At 41.9% G+C, this 16673-nt stretch overlaps 1 protein-coding gene across 1 annotated transcript in view; it reads right to left on the bottom strand.

Moving 5' to 3' along the window:
- Positions 1–429: 429 nt before the first annotated feature.
- The window catches only part of PPP2R2B (protein phosphatase 2 regulatory subunit Bbeta), a 113856-nt gene continuing 97612 nt past the window's right edge, over positions 430–16673 (bottom strand). Inside the window, exons 7-9 of the mRNA XM_047076284.1 lie at positions 12394–12563; positions 3718–3809; positions 430–1088 (exon numbers count right to left, since the gene is read on the bottom strand). Coding sequence (XP_046932240.1) covers positions 809–1088; positions 3718–3809; positions 12394–12563 — 542 coding nt within the window. The 3' untranslated portion in view covers positions 430–808. The remainder of the gene's footprint in view (positions 1089–3717; positions 3810–12393; positions 12564–16673) is intronic.

Below are 16673 nucleotides of genomic sequence, written 5' to 3' on the forward strand. Positions count from 1 at the left end.
TGTAAGTAGAGGATTATATGGAGCCATTTAAAATTACAAAAAGCAGGCATAACAAGGCAGCAGATGGAATCTGGCCCCACATGGCCTTGCCAAGCTAACTCTGAGAAGCACTGTGTGGAAAGTGTTCTCTTTATGTCCCCTGAAGCATTCATGGGGTTTCCTAGCCAAATTCTCAGGCTGTTTCTATGGCGCTTACAAAGAAAAAGAGTATAGCAGTGGTGCTGTGTCCCCTCCCTTCTCATTCTGGGTCCTCTTCGCGGCCTCATGAAATAAATCTCTGGTTCAAATGAGACTGTTAATAAAAAGTGCTGTGGGGGCAGGGGATGCTGACTGCTTGTGATTTTTCACACACAAAAAAGGAGAATGTCTCTAAGAGTAAACGGTGTTTATTTTTTTGTTGATTTTTTTTCAATCAAATGGAATTGCTTAATTAAAAAAAAACTTATCTCTTTTCTCTTTAAATACTACAGACAACCTCATTTTATCTCAGCAGACACCTAGGAACAAAACACTGGACCCACCAGAGAAAACCGGGCAATAAAAGCATCAGAAATTCAAGTCAACTATGGAGAATTAGTGTTAGCTGGCAGCTCTCAATTCTAAACACAAGTGTCTCAACCTATTGGGTTTGACAAAAGTCTCTTAGAACTGGGGATCTGGGAAAGTTGGACTCTTTTTAATTCTATTCCAATTGTTTTCTGCATAGGGAAATTAATGTCAATGCATCAAATGAAGACCAAAAGAAACATTTAAAAACATGTTTGACTAGTATTCAGTATGTGAGATTATTAAGTAATAACTTGTCCTCCTAGTTAACCTTGTCCTGGAATATATATAGGTTATTTGTAGCCGCCACTGCTATAATATTTTCTGAAGGATGCCAAGCTGTATGCAAGATCTTTTTGCTAAAGTCCAGACTGTCAACGCTGATCTCGTCTTTTCTTCGCTTGCCCCCCACGCACACTTTTCGCGGTTTTAGAATAGCCCGGGGTTTGCTGTTTTCCCTCGAGGCCTCAAGGGTGACATCACGCTTGGTGTTTCTGTCGAACATCCTGAAGAAGTTGTTGTAGGAGCCTGTCATGATGACGCTGCAATGTAGAGAGGAAATAGGGAGTGACTGAGTGCTGTGGAGAAAGGCAGTAACCTATCCCCATTGTGTCTTTCTGGAGTTAATGGTGTTACATCATGGGCAGCTACACCCTAAGTTTTATGAAAAACCAAAAACCCAAACAGGCTCAACAATGTGACTGTGGTCTAAGTCCTGAATCACTAAAAGCAACAAGCTCTTTGATGGATTGGCAAATGGAGGGCTGTGATAATCCTCCTTGGTAATTCTGTTGGATAGATCCCTTATCTGGGTCTGTAAATGAGTCCGGTGGTTTTAATCATACCAGCCCTACCTCCCTCAGCATTGTGAGGCTGGAGCGAGGTTGCGACAGGAGGAACACTTTGGAAACTTTGTAGTAGTGGGGCCTCCATGTTGCCCAAGCTCCAAGGCTGTCCCCAGTCAGTCGGCATGGTGGGAGAAACCCCGAGCGTATAGCGCACTGACCCGTGTGCGTCCTCCCTCTGCTGAGAGCCAGCTCTCGATTTAGCCTTGCCACAAAAGTTACCTAAAAAGTGGATGTCATCATGGTTTCCCTCAGGAAGAGAGTAAACAAATTCAAATTTTAAAAGAACTTGGGAGGGGAAAGAAGCCTTGCCAGTGGATTCACAGATGGCTTCCATGTTTTTATAGGACCTCTCCATCCTCAGGCGTATTGACGATTTACTGAGAGCAGTGACTGCCAAAGCCTTCCAGATGCAAGGGACTGAGTCTTTACTGGTGACAGGTGAGAGGGGGATAATGTTGCCTCAGTAACATCCCACAGGGGCTGCCCCTGGACAGGCTGGCTTGGCCTCATTTCTGGGTGAAGCCCTGATGGTCTGGTTAGACTGGGAGAGGATATACCTCATCAGTGTTCACATGGCATGAGGGCATAGACAGGGGAGGGGGAAGCTGAGAGCATGGGGCCACAGCCAGGGGAAATAGGTTTTTACGAACTGGATCAGCTGTGTCAGGCAAATCGATCAATGGCTAGATTTGGTTACTCTGGCCCAGGGAATGGATGTTGTGAAATGTGTTGGTCTCTGTAGTAGAATAAGCTGTTGTTACCTTACCAGGAAGGGTGCAGAATGCTTGACCGCCGCAGTCTCATTTTGCCTTACGTTCATCCCCGAGGGGGAACTTACACATGAGCACAGGTGACAAGCACAGTGTCACGCTGTGAGGAAGTGACACACTCAGGCCTCCAGCCCACATGTGCCTAACTAACCCCAGGGCCTAGCACTCAGCCACTTGGCCTCATGGCTTTCCATGAACTGCCATTTGCTGGCCCCACCATCACTTGACCTGCTTTCAAACAGAGTCCTTCCTATTTATTTTTGTGTTTTTAAAACTCTAAACCTCATCTGAACCAAGAATTTTCTTGGTTATGGAAAGAAACTGTGATGTTATGAAAAAACAATGCTGACTTAAGATTCAAACTGAAAACTTCTTACTTTTGTCTCTACTACATACTAGCTCCTGAGCTGGAGAAGGTTACTTGACCTGGCTGAGCCTCAGTTTCTGCAACTATAAAATGGGGATGATGAAAACAACCTTGTCAGATTGTGGTCAGGATTCTAGAACATGATGTGTGAGGGGGTGACACATAAGTACTTACTGAGTCTAGGTTAAGAGAGGTTATTGGAACAGTAACAAATAGGACACATCTATTAATCAACAATGAAAAAGCGAATTCTATATGAATCAATGTATTGATACAAATATACAAATAATGTAAAACGCTTCCCCCTGGGGAGCTTTTGTTCCTACATCACAGCTGCTCTGTTGTCTCTTCCCTCTGCCTAATACCAAATGGGTGCTGCGACTTGGGTCCTCTGACATGTGGTGACTCTTGCCAGGCCTGCTACGTGGAAGGCACATTTTGGTTCACTGACAAAGCAGGCCGAATAATGGTCAGAAAAGCTTGTTTTTACAAAAAGCTCGAATCTTAGTGCCTTGCCATGACCAAATGGAGTGCTTCCAAACGTTAGTGTGGGCGCCGCATTCCTCAACAAACTAAATCAGCTCCTAGTAGCCCGTACTTCATGTTGGAAGTCGGGGAATCATCTGTATTTGTCAAACTAAAAATGAACCATTAGAAGCTAATATGAAGTATGGTTGAAATAAAAGGCCTTAAAACAATAATAAATCATTTTGAGGGGATATGATAAATGAGGCCAACTAGAATTCAGCTAACCAATGACCAGGGCCTTTGGCCGGGTACACCAGAAGTGGTCAGGGATAATTTTCGACCTAGAAATTACACTTGGCAATAATCTGAGCTACTTAGGTTGGAACTTGGGAGGTGGACTGTTAGTGTTACTCATTTCAGCCATGTTGATGTAGCTCTGGGGGTGTCTGGTATGTAAAACAGGATTTTCTCGTGGATGTTACACACTTACCTGTGCCAGTCCTGTAAGAGGACTCGAGGGTCTCAACACATGGTGCCCTTCATTTCAGGTCTGAGCTCAAGGGAAATCTGGTGACCCATACAGTGGACTCCTACCAGGGCTGGGGGCCTGATTTTCATCCCCCTTTGGCTGTGACCTCCTTACGATCAGTTGCCCAGGGCCTCGGCAAGTACAGGACCCACCTTTTGGAAGGTTCCCTAGCCACACAGCCTTTCTTACCTGTCTGACCCATTCCACACACACTCAAATTTATCAAAAATGCAGTCATTTTCATAGAGGGAGCACAACTTGCTGCGGAGGTAGTCATGCACCTGTTGGGGAAATAAATCAGAGGGTCAGTTATTATTTTTAAAAATGATTATTTCTGTGAAGACCTCTTCTTCGGATGTGAGCTGTTAATTCTTCCAGTGGCCCAGGTCTGAATCCAGGCTGGGCTCTCTTTAGCCAGGGGATATTAGGATGGATTGATGAGCTGCTTATGTGGTGAGTGTGGATTAAAAAACTTTGCTGAACTAGCTGGTGGCCTATAGAAGGGCCCAGAAGGTGGTACAGTCCCCTTTTCTAAACTGATTGGCTAGTAGGCATTAGAGGACACCATTCATTGCATCTTTAACTCAACACATGTCTACTGCCTTCCTACTATCAGCTTGGGCTAGGCAGTGAACACAATACCCTTTGTGTGTTTTCTTCCAGTGTGGAGGCAGATGAACATTCACATAGGCCTTTTATTCTGAGAAAGGTGAGGAGACCTCACAGAAAGGATCACTGAGCTGTGTTGCGATAATGTAAGCCAGCAAATGCAGGGAGGTTCGTTATAACCTGCTGACAGATGATGGTTTGGATTTGGCGAGAGCAGTGGTGGGAAATGGTGAACTTTCCCGGCATGTTTGCAGGGAGACCTGATAGAACTCGTGGATGATGCACCTGTGAAGTATGAGAGAAGGGGAATCAAGATGGCTCCTTGACCTATCTCTTGAGCAAGTGGAAGGATGGAGTTGCCATTTGTGTTTTTGGGTATGATCATTTGGAGATATCCATGCAGGTGGAGCTGCCGAGGAAAGTCTGACGTAAAGCCTGCATCCCTGAAGTATGTAGCATTTCTCCCGTTGGCATTTTAAGGAGCAAGGTTATTAGCTGAGAGTGAGGGAGGGCAGGAGAGGCTTAGGAATCAATGCTGCATTGCTGGAAGGCACTGGGGCCCCATGAAATTGTTGGATGTGAATTTTATATGAGACTGTTCAGCACGGTTGGGTCATTCATCCCATGTTTGATGAGATGTTTTGGGTATTAAAAAGCTCTCTGAGTCATTTGGACAGTGAAAGTATAACTCTGCAAATGGCCACTTGCAGTCTTGGGCCTTGTCAGGGTACCTACTTCACTGCTTTGGTGACAAGAGAATCCATGTGTGGCATTTGATAACTCTGCTGTAGCTGAACTCATTGTCATTCCTTCTCCTGTCATGTTTTGGGCATCCTGGACGTGGTACAAGTCTGATGTAGAAGGCCATTTCTGTTTGTAGGGCTGAAGATCTCTAGTGATTGTTAGGAGTCTTTTGAGCAAAGAAGCAGAAGAGAGTCTGAGGGCAAAAATAGGACTGATTCTTGATCCTGACCAGGGTTTGGCAAACCTCTTCTATAAAGGGCCAGAGAGTAAATATTTACGCTTTGTGGGCCATATGACCTTGCTGCAAACTCTCAGCTCAGCCCTTGTAATGTGAAAGTAGCCATAGGTAATACATAAACAAATGAGTGGTGGGGTTGTATTCTAACAGAACTTTATTTACAAAAACAGGTGGGGGACAGGATTAGCTTCTGGGTCATAGTTTTGTCTACTGAGGTCTTTGATGCCTTTTCTGGACTTGTCATTGACTTGTTTCTAGGTTCTTTGTCACAGGGGCAATGGAAGCTAAATTTGTTGTTCCAGTGTAGGCACACCTCGGAGATATTGTGGGTTCCAGACCACTGCATTAAGGTGAATATCATAACAAAGTGAGTTAAATAAACTTTTTGCTTTCCTCGGGCATGTGAAGGTTATGATTACACTATACTGTAGTTATGAAGTGTGCAATAAATCTCCTTATCTAAAAAAACAATGTATATACCTTAATAAATACTTAATGGCTAAAAAAATGCTAAACATGAGATTTCCAGAGAGCTGTCCTCTTTTAGTAGTAGTAGGTCTTGCCTCAGTGTTCATGGCTGCAGCAATTTCTTAAAATAAGACAATAAAGTTTGCCATATTGATGGACTATTTCTTTGACAAATGATTTCTCTGTAGCATATGATGCTGTTTGAAAGCATTTTACTCACAGCAGAGCTTCTGTCAGAATGGGAGTCAATTCTTTCAAATTCTGCTGTTGTTTTATCAATGAAGTTTATGGGATAATCTGAATCCTTTGTTGACATTTCCACAGTCTTCCCAGCATCTTCACTGGGAGTAGATCCCATCTCAAGAAATCATGTTCTTTGAACTCCACATCCTTTGAAGTTTTATCATGAGATTATGGTGACTCAGTTCCATCTTCAGGCTCCACTTGATATTTCCATCACATCTGCAGTGATTTTTCTCCACTGAGGTCTGGAACCCCTCAAAGTCCTCCCTAAGGTCTGGAATAACTTTTTCTAGACTCCTGTGAATGCTGATGTGTTGGCTTCTTCCCATGAGTGACATATGCTCTGAATGGCATATACTATGTTAGATTCTTTCCAGAAGGCTTTGCATTTACTTTGCCTGCATCCATCAGAGGAATCACTTACCTAGGACAGCTATAGCCTCATAAAATGTATTTCTTCAATAATAAGACTTGAAAGTCAAAATTGGAGTCAACCCTTTCAAACCCTCCTGCTGCTTTATCAGCTGTGTGTGAGAGTCTAAATTTGTGTTACTATATATGAGAACAACATTAATCTCACTGTCCATCTACATCAGAGCTTTTGGGAGATAGGGTACACTGTCAATGAGCAATAATACTTTTAAAGGAATCTTTTTTTCTGAACAGTAGGGCTCAACAGTGGGCTAAAAACACTCAGTAAAACCACGTTGTAAACAGAGAGCGTGCTGTCACCCAGGCTTTGTTGTCCCATTTGTAGAGCACAGGTGAGTATATATAGCATATTTCTTAAGGGCCCTGGGATTTTCATAATGGTAAATGAGCTCTGGATTCAATTTAGTCACCCACTGCATTTGCTCTTAACAAGAAAGTCAGCCTGTCCTTTGACGCGTTTTTTGCCAGGTACTGACTTCTCTCTAGCTATAAAACTCCTTGATGGCATCTTTTTCCAAAGAAGGTTGTTTCTTCTACATTGAAAATATGATGCTTGGTGTAGCCACCTTCATGAATGATCATGCCTGGATCTTCTGGATAACTTGCTGTCGCTTCTATATCAGCACTGGCTGCTTCAGATGTACTTTGGTGTTCTGCAGCTGGCTTCCTTAAACCTCCTGAACTAACCTCTCAATCTTTTCTTCTGCACCTTCCAAATCTCTCTCACCCTTGACAAAATTGAAGAGAGTTAGAGCCTTGCTCTAGATTATACTTTGGCTTAAGGGGATGTTGGGCCTGGTTTCATTTTTCTCTCGGGACCACTCATGTGTTTGCTGGAGTAGCACTTTTAATTCCCTTCAAGTACTTTTCCTTCAACATTCACACCCTGGCAAACTGTTTTGTGTAAGAGGCCTACCTTTCAGCCTACCTTGCTTTTTGCACAGCTTCCTTGCTGTGCTTAATCATTTCTAGTTTATGACTGAAAGTGAGAGATGTGGGACTCTTCCTTTTGTATGAACACTTTGAAGCCATTGGAGGGTTATTGCCTGGCCTAATTTCAACATTGTTGTGTCCAAGGAATATGGAGGCCAGAAGAGAAGCAGATATATGGGGAAAGGCTGGCAGGCAAACACACACACACACATCATATATTCATTAAGCTCACCATCTTACATGGGCACAGTTTGTGGCACCCCAAAACAATTATGATAGTAATGCCAAAGATCATGCAACACAAATCATCATAACATATGATAAAGCTTGGAGATGGTAAACATGACACAGAGATGTGAAATGAGCAAATGTGTTGGAAAAATGGCACTGGTAGACTTGGTCAATGTGGGGCTAAAACAAGCCTTCAAATTTTTTTAAAGGCAGTATCTGGGAAGTGCGATAAAATGACACATGCCTATACTCTAGTTTTCCTACTTTTTGGAGAAAAATTTGAGCCAAATAGCTCCTTATTTTCAGCCTTATCTCTATGCTACTCATTCCTCTGATGTGGTATGGAGCACTTTGCAGAGAAGACATGGATGTGGAGTGTTCTGAGAACAGAGAAACTGGTTTTGAAAACACATGGTTAAGCAGTTTCTATGATACAGAACTTCTCAGAATCCTACAATGGTTGGTAACTGTAAAGCTCTAAGAAGGGGATAGATGATTATTTTCACTGTAATTAGTGTTAGAAAAGTATTTCACTGTAATGACTGAAAATTTTTTTTGGTTCAGCCTATACTCTTCTTTATGAACATATCAAAACATGGGTGGTTTGGAAGTGTGGATCCATTAGGAGGAACCACATTGCCCAAAACTATAAATAGTTCTTGAAAAACAAAAGTCAGGAGGGATCCAAAGGAAAATCTGGTCTGAACTAATACTTTCTCCTCCTCAACAGCTAAATTTTGGGCTGTTCCTACTGCTTTGGCTTCAAGTCCTCTACAGAAAAAGAACATGGAATATGAAGGTATGTTATCTTTATGTTGTGTTGCTAAAACAGGAAAGAAAACCTGAGGCAAACAAGATGGACCAACCTCCATCACAGAAGAGAAGGTTAAGAACATTCATTAGAAACATCTAATATACAGAGCAAGAGACAACTTAAGATTCACCCAATTTGATGTTTTCTTCATGTTCTAAATATTTGTTGTCCATGTTCCTATTGTGTATGGCTTTCTTGACACTAAACTGAACCTCTCAACATAGAGGTTCTTAAATCATGAACTCATGGAAGCCTGGTGTTGTACAGTTAATGGGCTGCTCATGAGGCCCAGCAAGAGTCAACTCTATTGGTTGGTTCTTAGATTTCAGGGGTTGGCAAACTTCCCTTGTGAAGAGTCAGCAGGTATTTTAGGGTTTGTGGGCTATAATGTCTCTGTCACAACCACTCAACTCTGCCACTGTACTGTGAAAGCAACCAAGGACAATATATGCATGATCAGATGTGGCTGTGTTTCAGTAAAACTTCTTGTACTGAAACAAATGGAGGCTAGATTTGGCCCACCAGCCACAGTTTGCCAACCCCTGTTCTGTAGGAAAACTTGAAAATAGCTAATTATAGATAAGTCTACAATTTGTTATTCCTGGAAAGATGCTTGAGACCAGTTGATGCATGTATGAAAATACACAGCAGGAACATTACTTACTTCACTCCCCAGGGAAGGTATTAGTAACTGATGATGGAATTATTTCCCTATGGGCCAGCCCTCACAGTCTTTTTCAACAGTGTTCTAGGAATTCAGAGTTTATTTACCATCTTTGATAAATTAACATTTTTATATAGCATATGAATTTAAATTGCTTTGAAATATGCTATGTAAAGTTGAAATACACTTTTGTAACACTGCATTTCAATACATGTGCTAGGATACCTATTTCATAGCCTTTGACAAAGAACACTTCCACATCTACCACTAGCTGAACTTGGTTTGAGAAGCAGGCTCTTAAAATGCTTATTATTCCATGTCACAGCTCACTGTGTTCTAAAACTAGCTTTGTTCTTAAAGCCTTTCTCTAAAATGAAAGTGCTAATTGCTCCTGCCACTGAAGAACCTAAATCCAGTTTTCTCTAATCCAGGCTTGCCAGCAGGCTACACCCCTGTCAACACCACCCACATTCAGGTTCTACTCGACATTGCCCTCTGTTTGGCATGGAGTTCGTAACACTAGATGTTTGTCTGTGTAGTTGGAAGATGACGTTCCAGTTGGCTCTAGCCCTGGGCTGAAGGTGAGAGCCTGAAGGTAAGTGCTGTGAAGTGGGGCCCTGAAGTCTGGAAGGATCTAGGGGACAGTAAGACTCCAAATATATAGGGCAGGTTATTTCAACCACAAACTATCTCAATTACATATGTTGTCTTCATTTCTGGCCCCCAAACCTTCTCATAGGACCTTGTGTTACTCACAGTTGGTCAAAGTCCTGGGGGGTCCTCAATCTTCTCTCTGAATTTCTTCTGAAAGGTTGGCTTCTCCTGTGGCCACAGTAGTAGCAGGACTTTCGCTCATATGTGTCAAGGTGGAGTAGGTGGGCTCCTTGCTGCTCCAGACCATGATTCCTTACCTCTTCTGAAGAGCTCCCTGCTTTCCCTGAAGACTCCCTGCTGTCTACCTTGTTAGAGTCAGCAACAGTTCTGAGTCCCTCTGCCACATTCCTTGAGGCAATTGTAACACCCAGATCCCCTGCCATCATTCTTCTGGTCTCTCAGTTACTTGGCCTCATCATTTTCAGTGGTTTTTTTCCTTTGCCTCCTTGGTCGTTATGAGACTTCCATGACTGTTAAGTGTACCTGTTTAACAAGTACTACTTTATTGCTACCTCCTACCTTTTTAGTTCACTCCCTTTACTATCTTGATTCCATTAAGTCTTTAAATCCATTTTCCTGTCTACTTTTCTTCACCCAGTATTTCCCTCCTTACTACCTAAGGTTTAGTGGTCCATCCATCATTATAATCACACTCTTAGTATGTACCTTGAACAAATTTGACTTTCTCTCTCCTTCCATTGTACTCAAGTGGATCCTTGAGCAACTCTACAACACTTCTGTATTCAACTCAGTCTTAGATGAGTGTTTTATACTTCTCACTCAACTAATGAACCTTCCTTCTTTTGAGAAAATAGAAGCAATAAGAAGAAATCATCTATTGTTCCCATCACAAAATTTACAAACCTCCTGACTTTGATGGATGGATTGTCCATCTTCTCATCTAAGACCAATTCTACAGTGGACCTGTTCCATCTTGCTTCCCTCAAGCACTTAGCTGCTTGAATTATTCTTTCTCTACTGGCTTATTCCCATCAGCATAAAGTATACTGTGATACATTTTCCTTATGCCTATATCCCATTCCAGATACCACTCCATTTCTCTGTTGCCCTTCAAACTAAAATTTCTTGGAAGAGTTATCTGTACTCATTGCACTCACATCTTCCATTTATAGTCTCTCTTGAAACCCACGCAAATCAGACCTTCATTACTACCACTCACCTCCACTTATATCCATTGGCCTATTTTCTACCCATTCCTATTTGATTTAGCAACAGCATTTAGTAGTTGGTGTTTCCTTCTCCTTGAAATAGTCTCTTTGGCTCCCAGAACATTCCTCCTAGTTTGCCTTTCCTTAACCTGTAAATACCAGGTTCCCAGGGCACGGTCCTGACCTCTTCTTTTCTTTAAGCTAAGATATACCCAAACTCCAACTGAGCTGCCTACTTGCAGTTTCTGGATGTTTATTTGGCCCAAAAAGTCCCAAACAAAATTCTCGATTTCCTCATCTGCATAAAATGTCACTGCCATTTTCCTAATTGGGCAGGATAAAAAAACCTCGTTTCCTCTTACATCACATATCCAATTTGTTGTCAACTCCTATTGATTTTACAAGAATTTGGCCACTTCCATTCATCACAAGTTCATCTGAGCTACTCTCAGCCTTTGCCAGAATGTTGCAATAACTTCTTTACTGTTGTGTTTGCTACTATGTCCCCCTATAGGCTCTCCTCCCTAGCATAGCCAGAATGTGCTGGTCAATGATGAAAATGTTCTGGAATGGGATAGTGGTGAGGGTTCCACAACTTTGTGAATACACTCACATAGACTTCAAAAGGATGGATATTAGGGTATGTGAATTATGTTTCAAGAAAAATAGGTAAGTTAAATCCCTGTCAGAATTTTTGTACTTCTTTTAATCTAACCCAAAATATCTTTAAAAAGACCAGTTTATTCCTGCCTCTTGATCTTTGCTTCCATTGTGCTCTTACCTGAAATGAACTTCCTCAAATCCTTTCTACCTCAAAACCTGGTCTTCCTCTTCTAAGAAAAAGCCATTCTAAACACTGCACACTGCCTTCTCCTTTGTTCCCTTGGTCCATAAACCTACCAACCATTTAGCCAATACTTAAGCCAAAAACCTGTACACTTCTTGGTTGCTCTTCTCTTCATATTGAATCAGCAAGCGAAACTCACAGACTCTCCTCCTGCCTCTCCCTCTAACCACATGCTGCCAATTCCAGAGCCCCAACTTTCATCATTTCCTCCAAAACCTTTTAATGGTTTTCCATTGTATTCAGCCTGAAGACAAAATAACCTAATGTTCTTTACCAGGGCCTAGATTTCTAGACTTCTTGATATCTTGAATACAGAACATGGGCAGAAAAACTTTCTGAACACACCAGCTATGAACATACTATCCTTCTAACAATATGATTTTTCTGGCTAGCTCCTGTCATTCAAGACTCAGCCTTAGGGTTTCTTTTTGCCAGACTGACCCTCCTTGTGTGTGCTCCCATGCACACAGTACCATCTCTTGCATCACGGCCTACTCAGTTCCCTGTTCATCACCTGGCTTCCCCATCACACAGTCAGCTCAAAGAGAGCAGGACCGTGTCTGTCTTGTTCACCTCTGTATCTGCAGTATCCATCCCACATTTAAATGGTCAGTAGATATGGGTTAAATTGAATCCAAGCTCCTCCTTCTGTACCCTTGTCTAAATCCTACAGCAATTGCAGGCTGGACCATTTTATGGAATTTATGACGATGTACTGTCTTTTACTCTTGTGTACTGTAAGCCTTTGTAGGCAGAAGCTGACTTGGAGGTCCACAAAGGAAGTGCCTTATGGAACTATGGGTGGGTGGTGGTCCGTACCTGGTAAGTTTCAATGGGGCGGTTTTCCATGTTGAGATCCCAGACTTTAACGGTCAGATAGTCTCTGGTCATGATATACCTTCCACTGTGGCTGAACTTCACATCCGAAATCGAAGAGATAATTTCAGAGAAAAACGACCTGTTGCTTGGATCTTCGGGCTCTTCAAAAACTGCACGGCAGAAGCAAAACAAGACAAAATGAGCACATCCTTTTCAACTAACTCTACCATGTATGGGCCAGCTAGAAAGACAACAGTCTAACTTGGAGTAGAATCTTCAGAATGTGAGTAAGGTACTAATAGAGAATCGTCATCTCCCTGGAAGCAGAAAGTAGTTACTGGTTTCTGTATTTTCCTTCTCATGGAAGGACTCACATGGGCCTGTACATTGATGGATCTAGCCCTGAACATTTCCAAGCTCCAGGTCTATGGATCTACCTCTGTTACACAACTCCCCTGGTCTTTGTGGGTCACCTCACATATCAAAACTTGGAGTCATCTGAGATGCCTAAAAATGTGTTTATGGGTTTTTTTAGATATAAAATTACATACTGTACAATTTCCTCATTTGAAGTTTATAGTTCATTGTTTTTGTCGGTATAATCACATACTTGTATAAGCATTGCAACAATCTAAATTTCAAACTTTTCATCAACTAACCCTCAAAAATTCCATACCCATTTGCAGTTACTTCTGCTTCCCTACTCCTGCAGCCCTAGGAAATGACTAATCTGTTTTATGGTTGTATGACATTACCTAATCTGGAAATTTCCCATAAATGGAATTATACAATGTAGGGTTTTCCTGTGACTACTTTCTCCCTTTGTAAACTGTTTCCAAGGTTCATCCATGCTCTAGTGGAAATCAGCACTTCATTCCTTTTGATGGGTGAATAATAACTCACTGTATGGATATACCAGATTTGGTTTATCCATTTATCAGTTGATAAACACTTGGGTGTCTACTTTTTGGCTATTACACATAATGCGGCTATGAATATTCATGCATAAGCTTTTGTGTGGACATTTATTTTCCTATCTCTTCGGTCATGGTTTTTAATAGTGTTGCTTTGCTGAGCCTCAGTCTTGTCTTTTGTGTATATTGTCCCTTTGCTCTGCTATCCAGGCACTTCTTACCTCAGTAGCTTCAGCTGATTTCCACTTACACGAATAAAGGCACAGCCCCTCAGTTGGACAACAGAGCCCATCAAAAGTTGTTGTAACATGTCGATCTTGATTTTGAACTTCTCTGGTTCAAATGGAATATATAGAACATAGCTTAGGTATATTTTGAGTGTTCCCATTTCTAGGCCTGATTGTTCTGTCTTCACAGACTGAAATCCCTCTGGGCTCTTACGCCTCATCCTTCGCATACCATCTTTGCCTTAAATGATTTTTTTTCACGGAAGCCCCCCACATTTGGTCTGGCCCACTTATTTAACAAGACCTCTGGTACTCTCACATTGCTATTTAACACTTTGCATGTTTGTCTTACTGCAATTGCAGTGCGAGCTTCTTTTTGGTTTTTCTTTGTACTTAAAGACTTGGGCACAAATGTTCAATAAACATGTGTTGCTTGATTAGAACCAAAGTTAGATAAATGAATGAATTCTTTGCCATCTGCGTGCTCAGCATGTATGATGCACAGTTACAGACATTTGCCCATACTTATTTTTAACCTAAAATAATGGCAACTGAGTATGGTTTCACTTAAGTGTTTGTATCACAATCTTAGGCTGAACCAAACACCAGTCTGCAGGTTACTTCGCTAACATATCCTCCAGAGATTTCTCTTTCCTGCTCTACACAGAGTCAGTATCCAATTCTATGTAAAAAACCCACGACTACAATGAGTTCTTTTTCAAACCTTGTTGGAACAGCCAAACCAAAATCGTAATTTTCACCTAACCATGTAAGAGAACAACAAAAAACCCTCATCAATCAGAACTGAACTTGAGAATTAAGCCCAGTGAAACAGAAAAACCTCTTGGATTTTGATCAAGCATTAATGAAGGCCCCTGGCCTTGAAAACTAGATTTTCACATTAGTTTCCCTTCAAGGGAATCTCATTAGGACTGGGCACTTAGAAACGCCAGGCAAGCTCCATGCCAACATCTCAATAGACAAGCAGGAGCTCCGAGGCTTGGTCATCTCCACCTGATGCACCTGCAGTCAATGGGAAGGGATAAGCAGACCTACTCTGGAGTCCATCAATTTCTGCCTCTGTCACTTACCAGCTGTTCACATTTTATTTACTACGCCGAGATTCAGTTTTCCCAGCTGCAGAAGGGGGATGCATATTGCTCAGAACATATGATTGACACATTGTAGGTTCTCAATAAATGTCAGGAGCTATTTTTATCCTCATTAGCATGCCCTGCTTCTCCATCAGCCAATCATATTTTATTTGAGACTGAGACTCTGGGACTGAGGACTACAGAACTTGTGGGCTATTTAAATGACATAAAGAATGTTTACAAGGTTATACCTAGCAATCTGTTCTCCACACATGTGGCCTACTGGGATGTCACTGTAGCAACCTTGTAAGGCCCGAAAATGACAGCCCCAGAAGATGGAGGTGAGATGAAAGACAACAATTCTTTCATCAGCCCACTACACATTCTTATGTACGACACAGAGGGCAGGCTATAGGTAATGTAATGGCCAGCATAGCACTTGGCACCTTATACCATGTGTATGCATATCCAAGTCTCAATTTTTTTTAATGTTTTTATTCATTTTTGAGATGGAGAGAGACAGCATGAGCAGGGGAGGGGCAGAGAGAGAGAGGAAGACACAGAATATGAAGCAGGCTCCAGGCTCTGAGCTGTCAACACAGAACCCGACGCGGGGCTTGAACTCACAGACTGTGAGATCATGACCTGAGCTGAAGTCGGGCGCTTAACTGACTGAGCCACCCAGGTGCCCTGCATATCCAAGTCTTAATACCAAGTTGATGATTTACTTTCTTTCATTCAGCAGCAACACTGAATAGTACTGATAATTTCTGCTGACAGGGAGCTTACTATGTTCCAGGCCCTGTGCTTTACATGCTTTATCTCATTTAATCCTTACACCAGTTCTCTGACATAGAAACAATAATTCTTTATTTTACAGATGTGAACAATTAAGGCAGAGAGAGGTTGTGTCACCAGGGGACAATACAGCTAGACTGAAGTACACCTGCACTTTGCACTCAGATCTCGCTGACTTTCAAGTCCTTGTTCTAAACCATGAATCAATTCTGCCTAGTGTCATGTACAAGGCCTTATTTTAGTAGCTGTAAGAAGGTAACCAGGGTAGAATCTACATAGAATCACCGAATCACCAAGCAGAAAGGCTCTTTTCCCCCTAATGATGACACTAAATATTTTAAATTGTGTATTAACTAGAGGACAGTGAGTGGAGGGGCTCTTAATGATGCTTGGTTCTATTCTATCCTTTTTATAAAGCCAAAGTCCTCAAAAGAAAAAACTCATTCCCAATATTTATGAAACACAGTTTCTACACAACAGGCTCATGGGTTCAAGCCTTACACCATCATCCGCAAGCATAGGTTGGGGACCTCAGGACTTTGTATGACCCTGTGAAGATGTCTACACCACAAGAAGCCCAGACCCTCAGGCCACCTGTAGCCCTTGCATTATTATTTTTTTAAAGTTTATTTTGAGAGAGACAGCGCAAGTGGGGAAGGAGCAGAGAGAGGGACAGAGAGGATCTCTGTGCTGACAGCAGTGAGCCTGAAGCAGGGCTCGAACTCACGAACTGCAAAATCATGACCTGAGGTGAAGTCAGATGCTTATTTGACTGAGCCACCCAGGCACTCCTCACCCCTGAATTCTAATGTCTGTAGCCTGTCAGCAGTGAGGCAACCCCTCCTCCCACTGCCCCACTGCTCCAGTTTATATGCATTGGCCTTTAATATATTTTGTGTCTCCTAATACCTAAGGTCTATGAGGGGAGGGAGTTTTGTCTGTTTTGTCATGCTATATTCCTTGAAACCTAGGACATACTCAGTAAATACATTACATGAATGGATATTGACAACTCATTTTAAGTCTTACAGAAAAATAATACTTATCTATTAATTCAACAGGTCCTGAAAGGAACCTATCAAAGCAATGCTTTATTCACCTCAAATTTGTTTCAATTCCTTGAAAAGTATGAAAAAATATATTCCATAGGAAGTCATCTGTAATTCAAGGTTTTCACTAATTCACCCTGAACAATTACTTGTCAGTTATTTAAGTGTCTTTGATATGCAATGACACATGTGCAGAGT

The sequence above is a fragment of the Lynx rufus genome, unplaced genomic scaffold (assembly GCF_022079265.1).
Source record: "Lynx rufus isolate CCGP_SWC_20201006 ecotype Redwood Valley unplaced genomic scaffold, mLynRuf1.p SCAF_1, whole genome shotgun sequence".
NCBI lineage: Eukaryota > Metazoa > Chordata > Mammalia > Carnivora > Felidae > Lynx > Lynx rufus.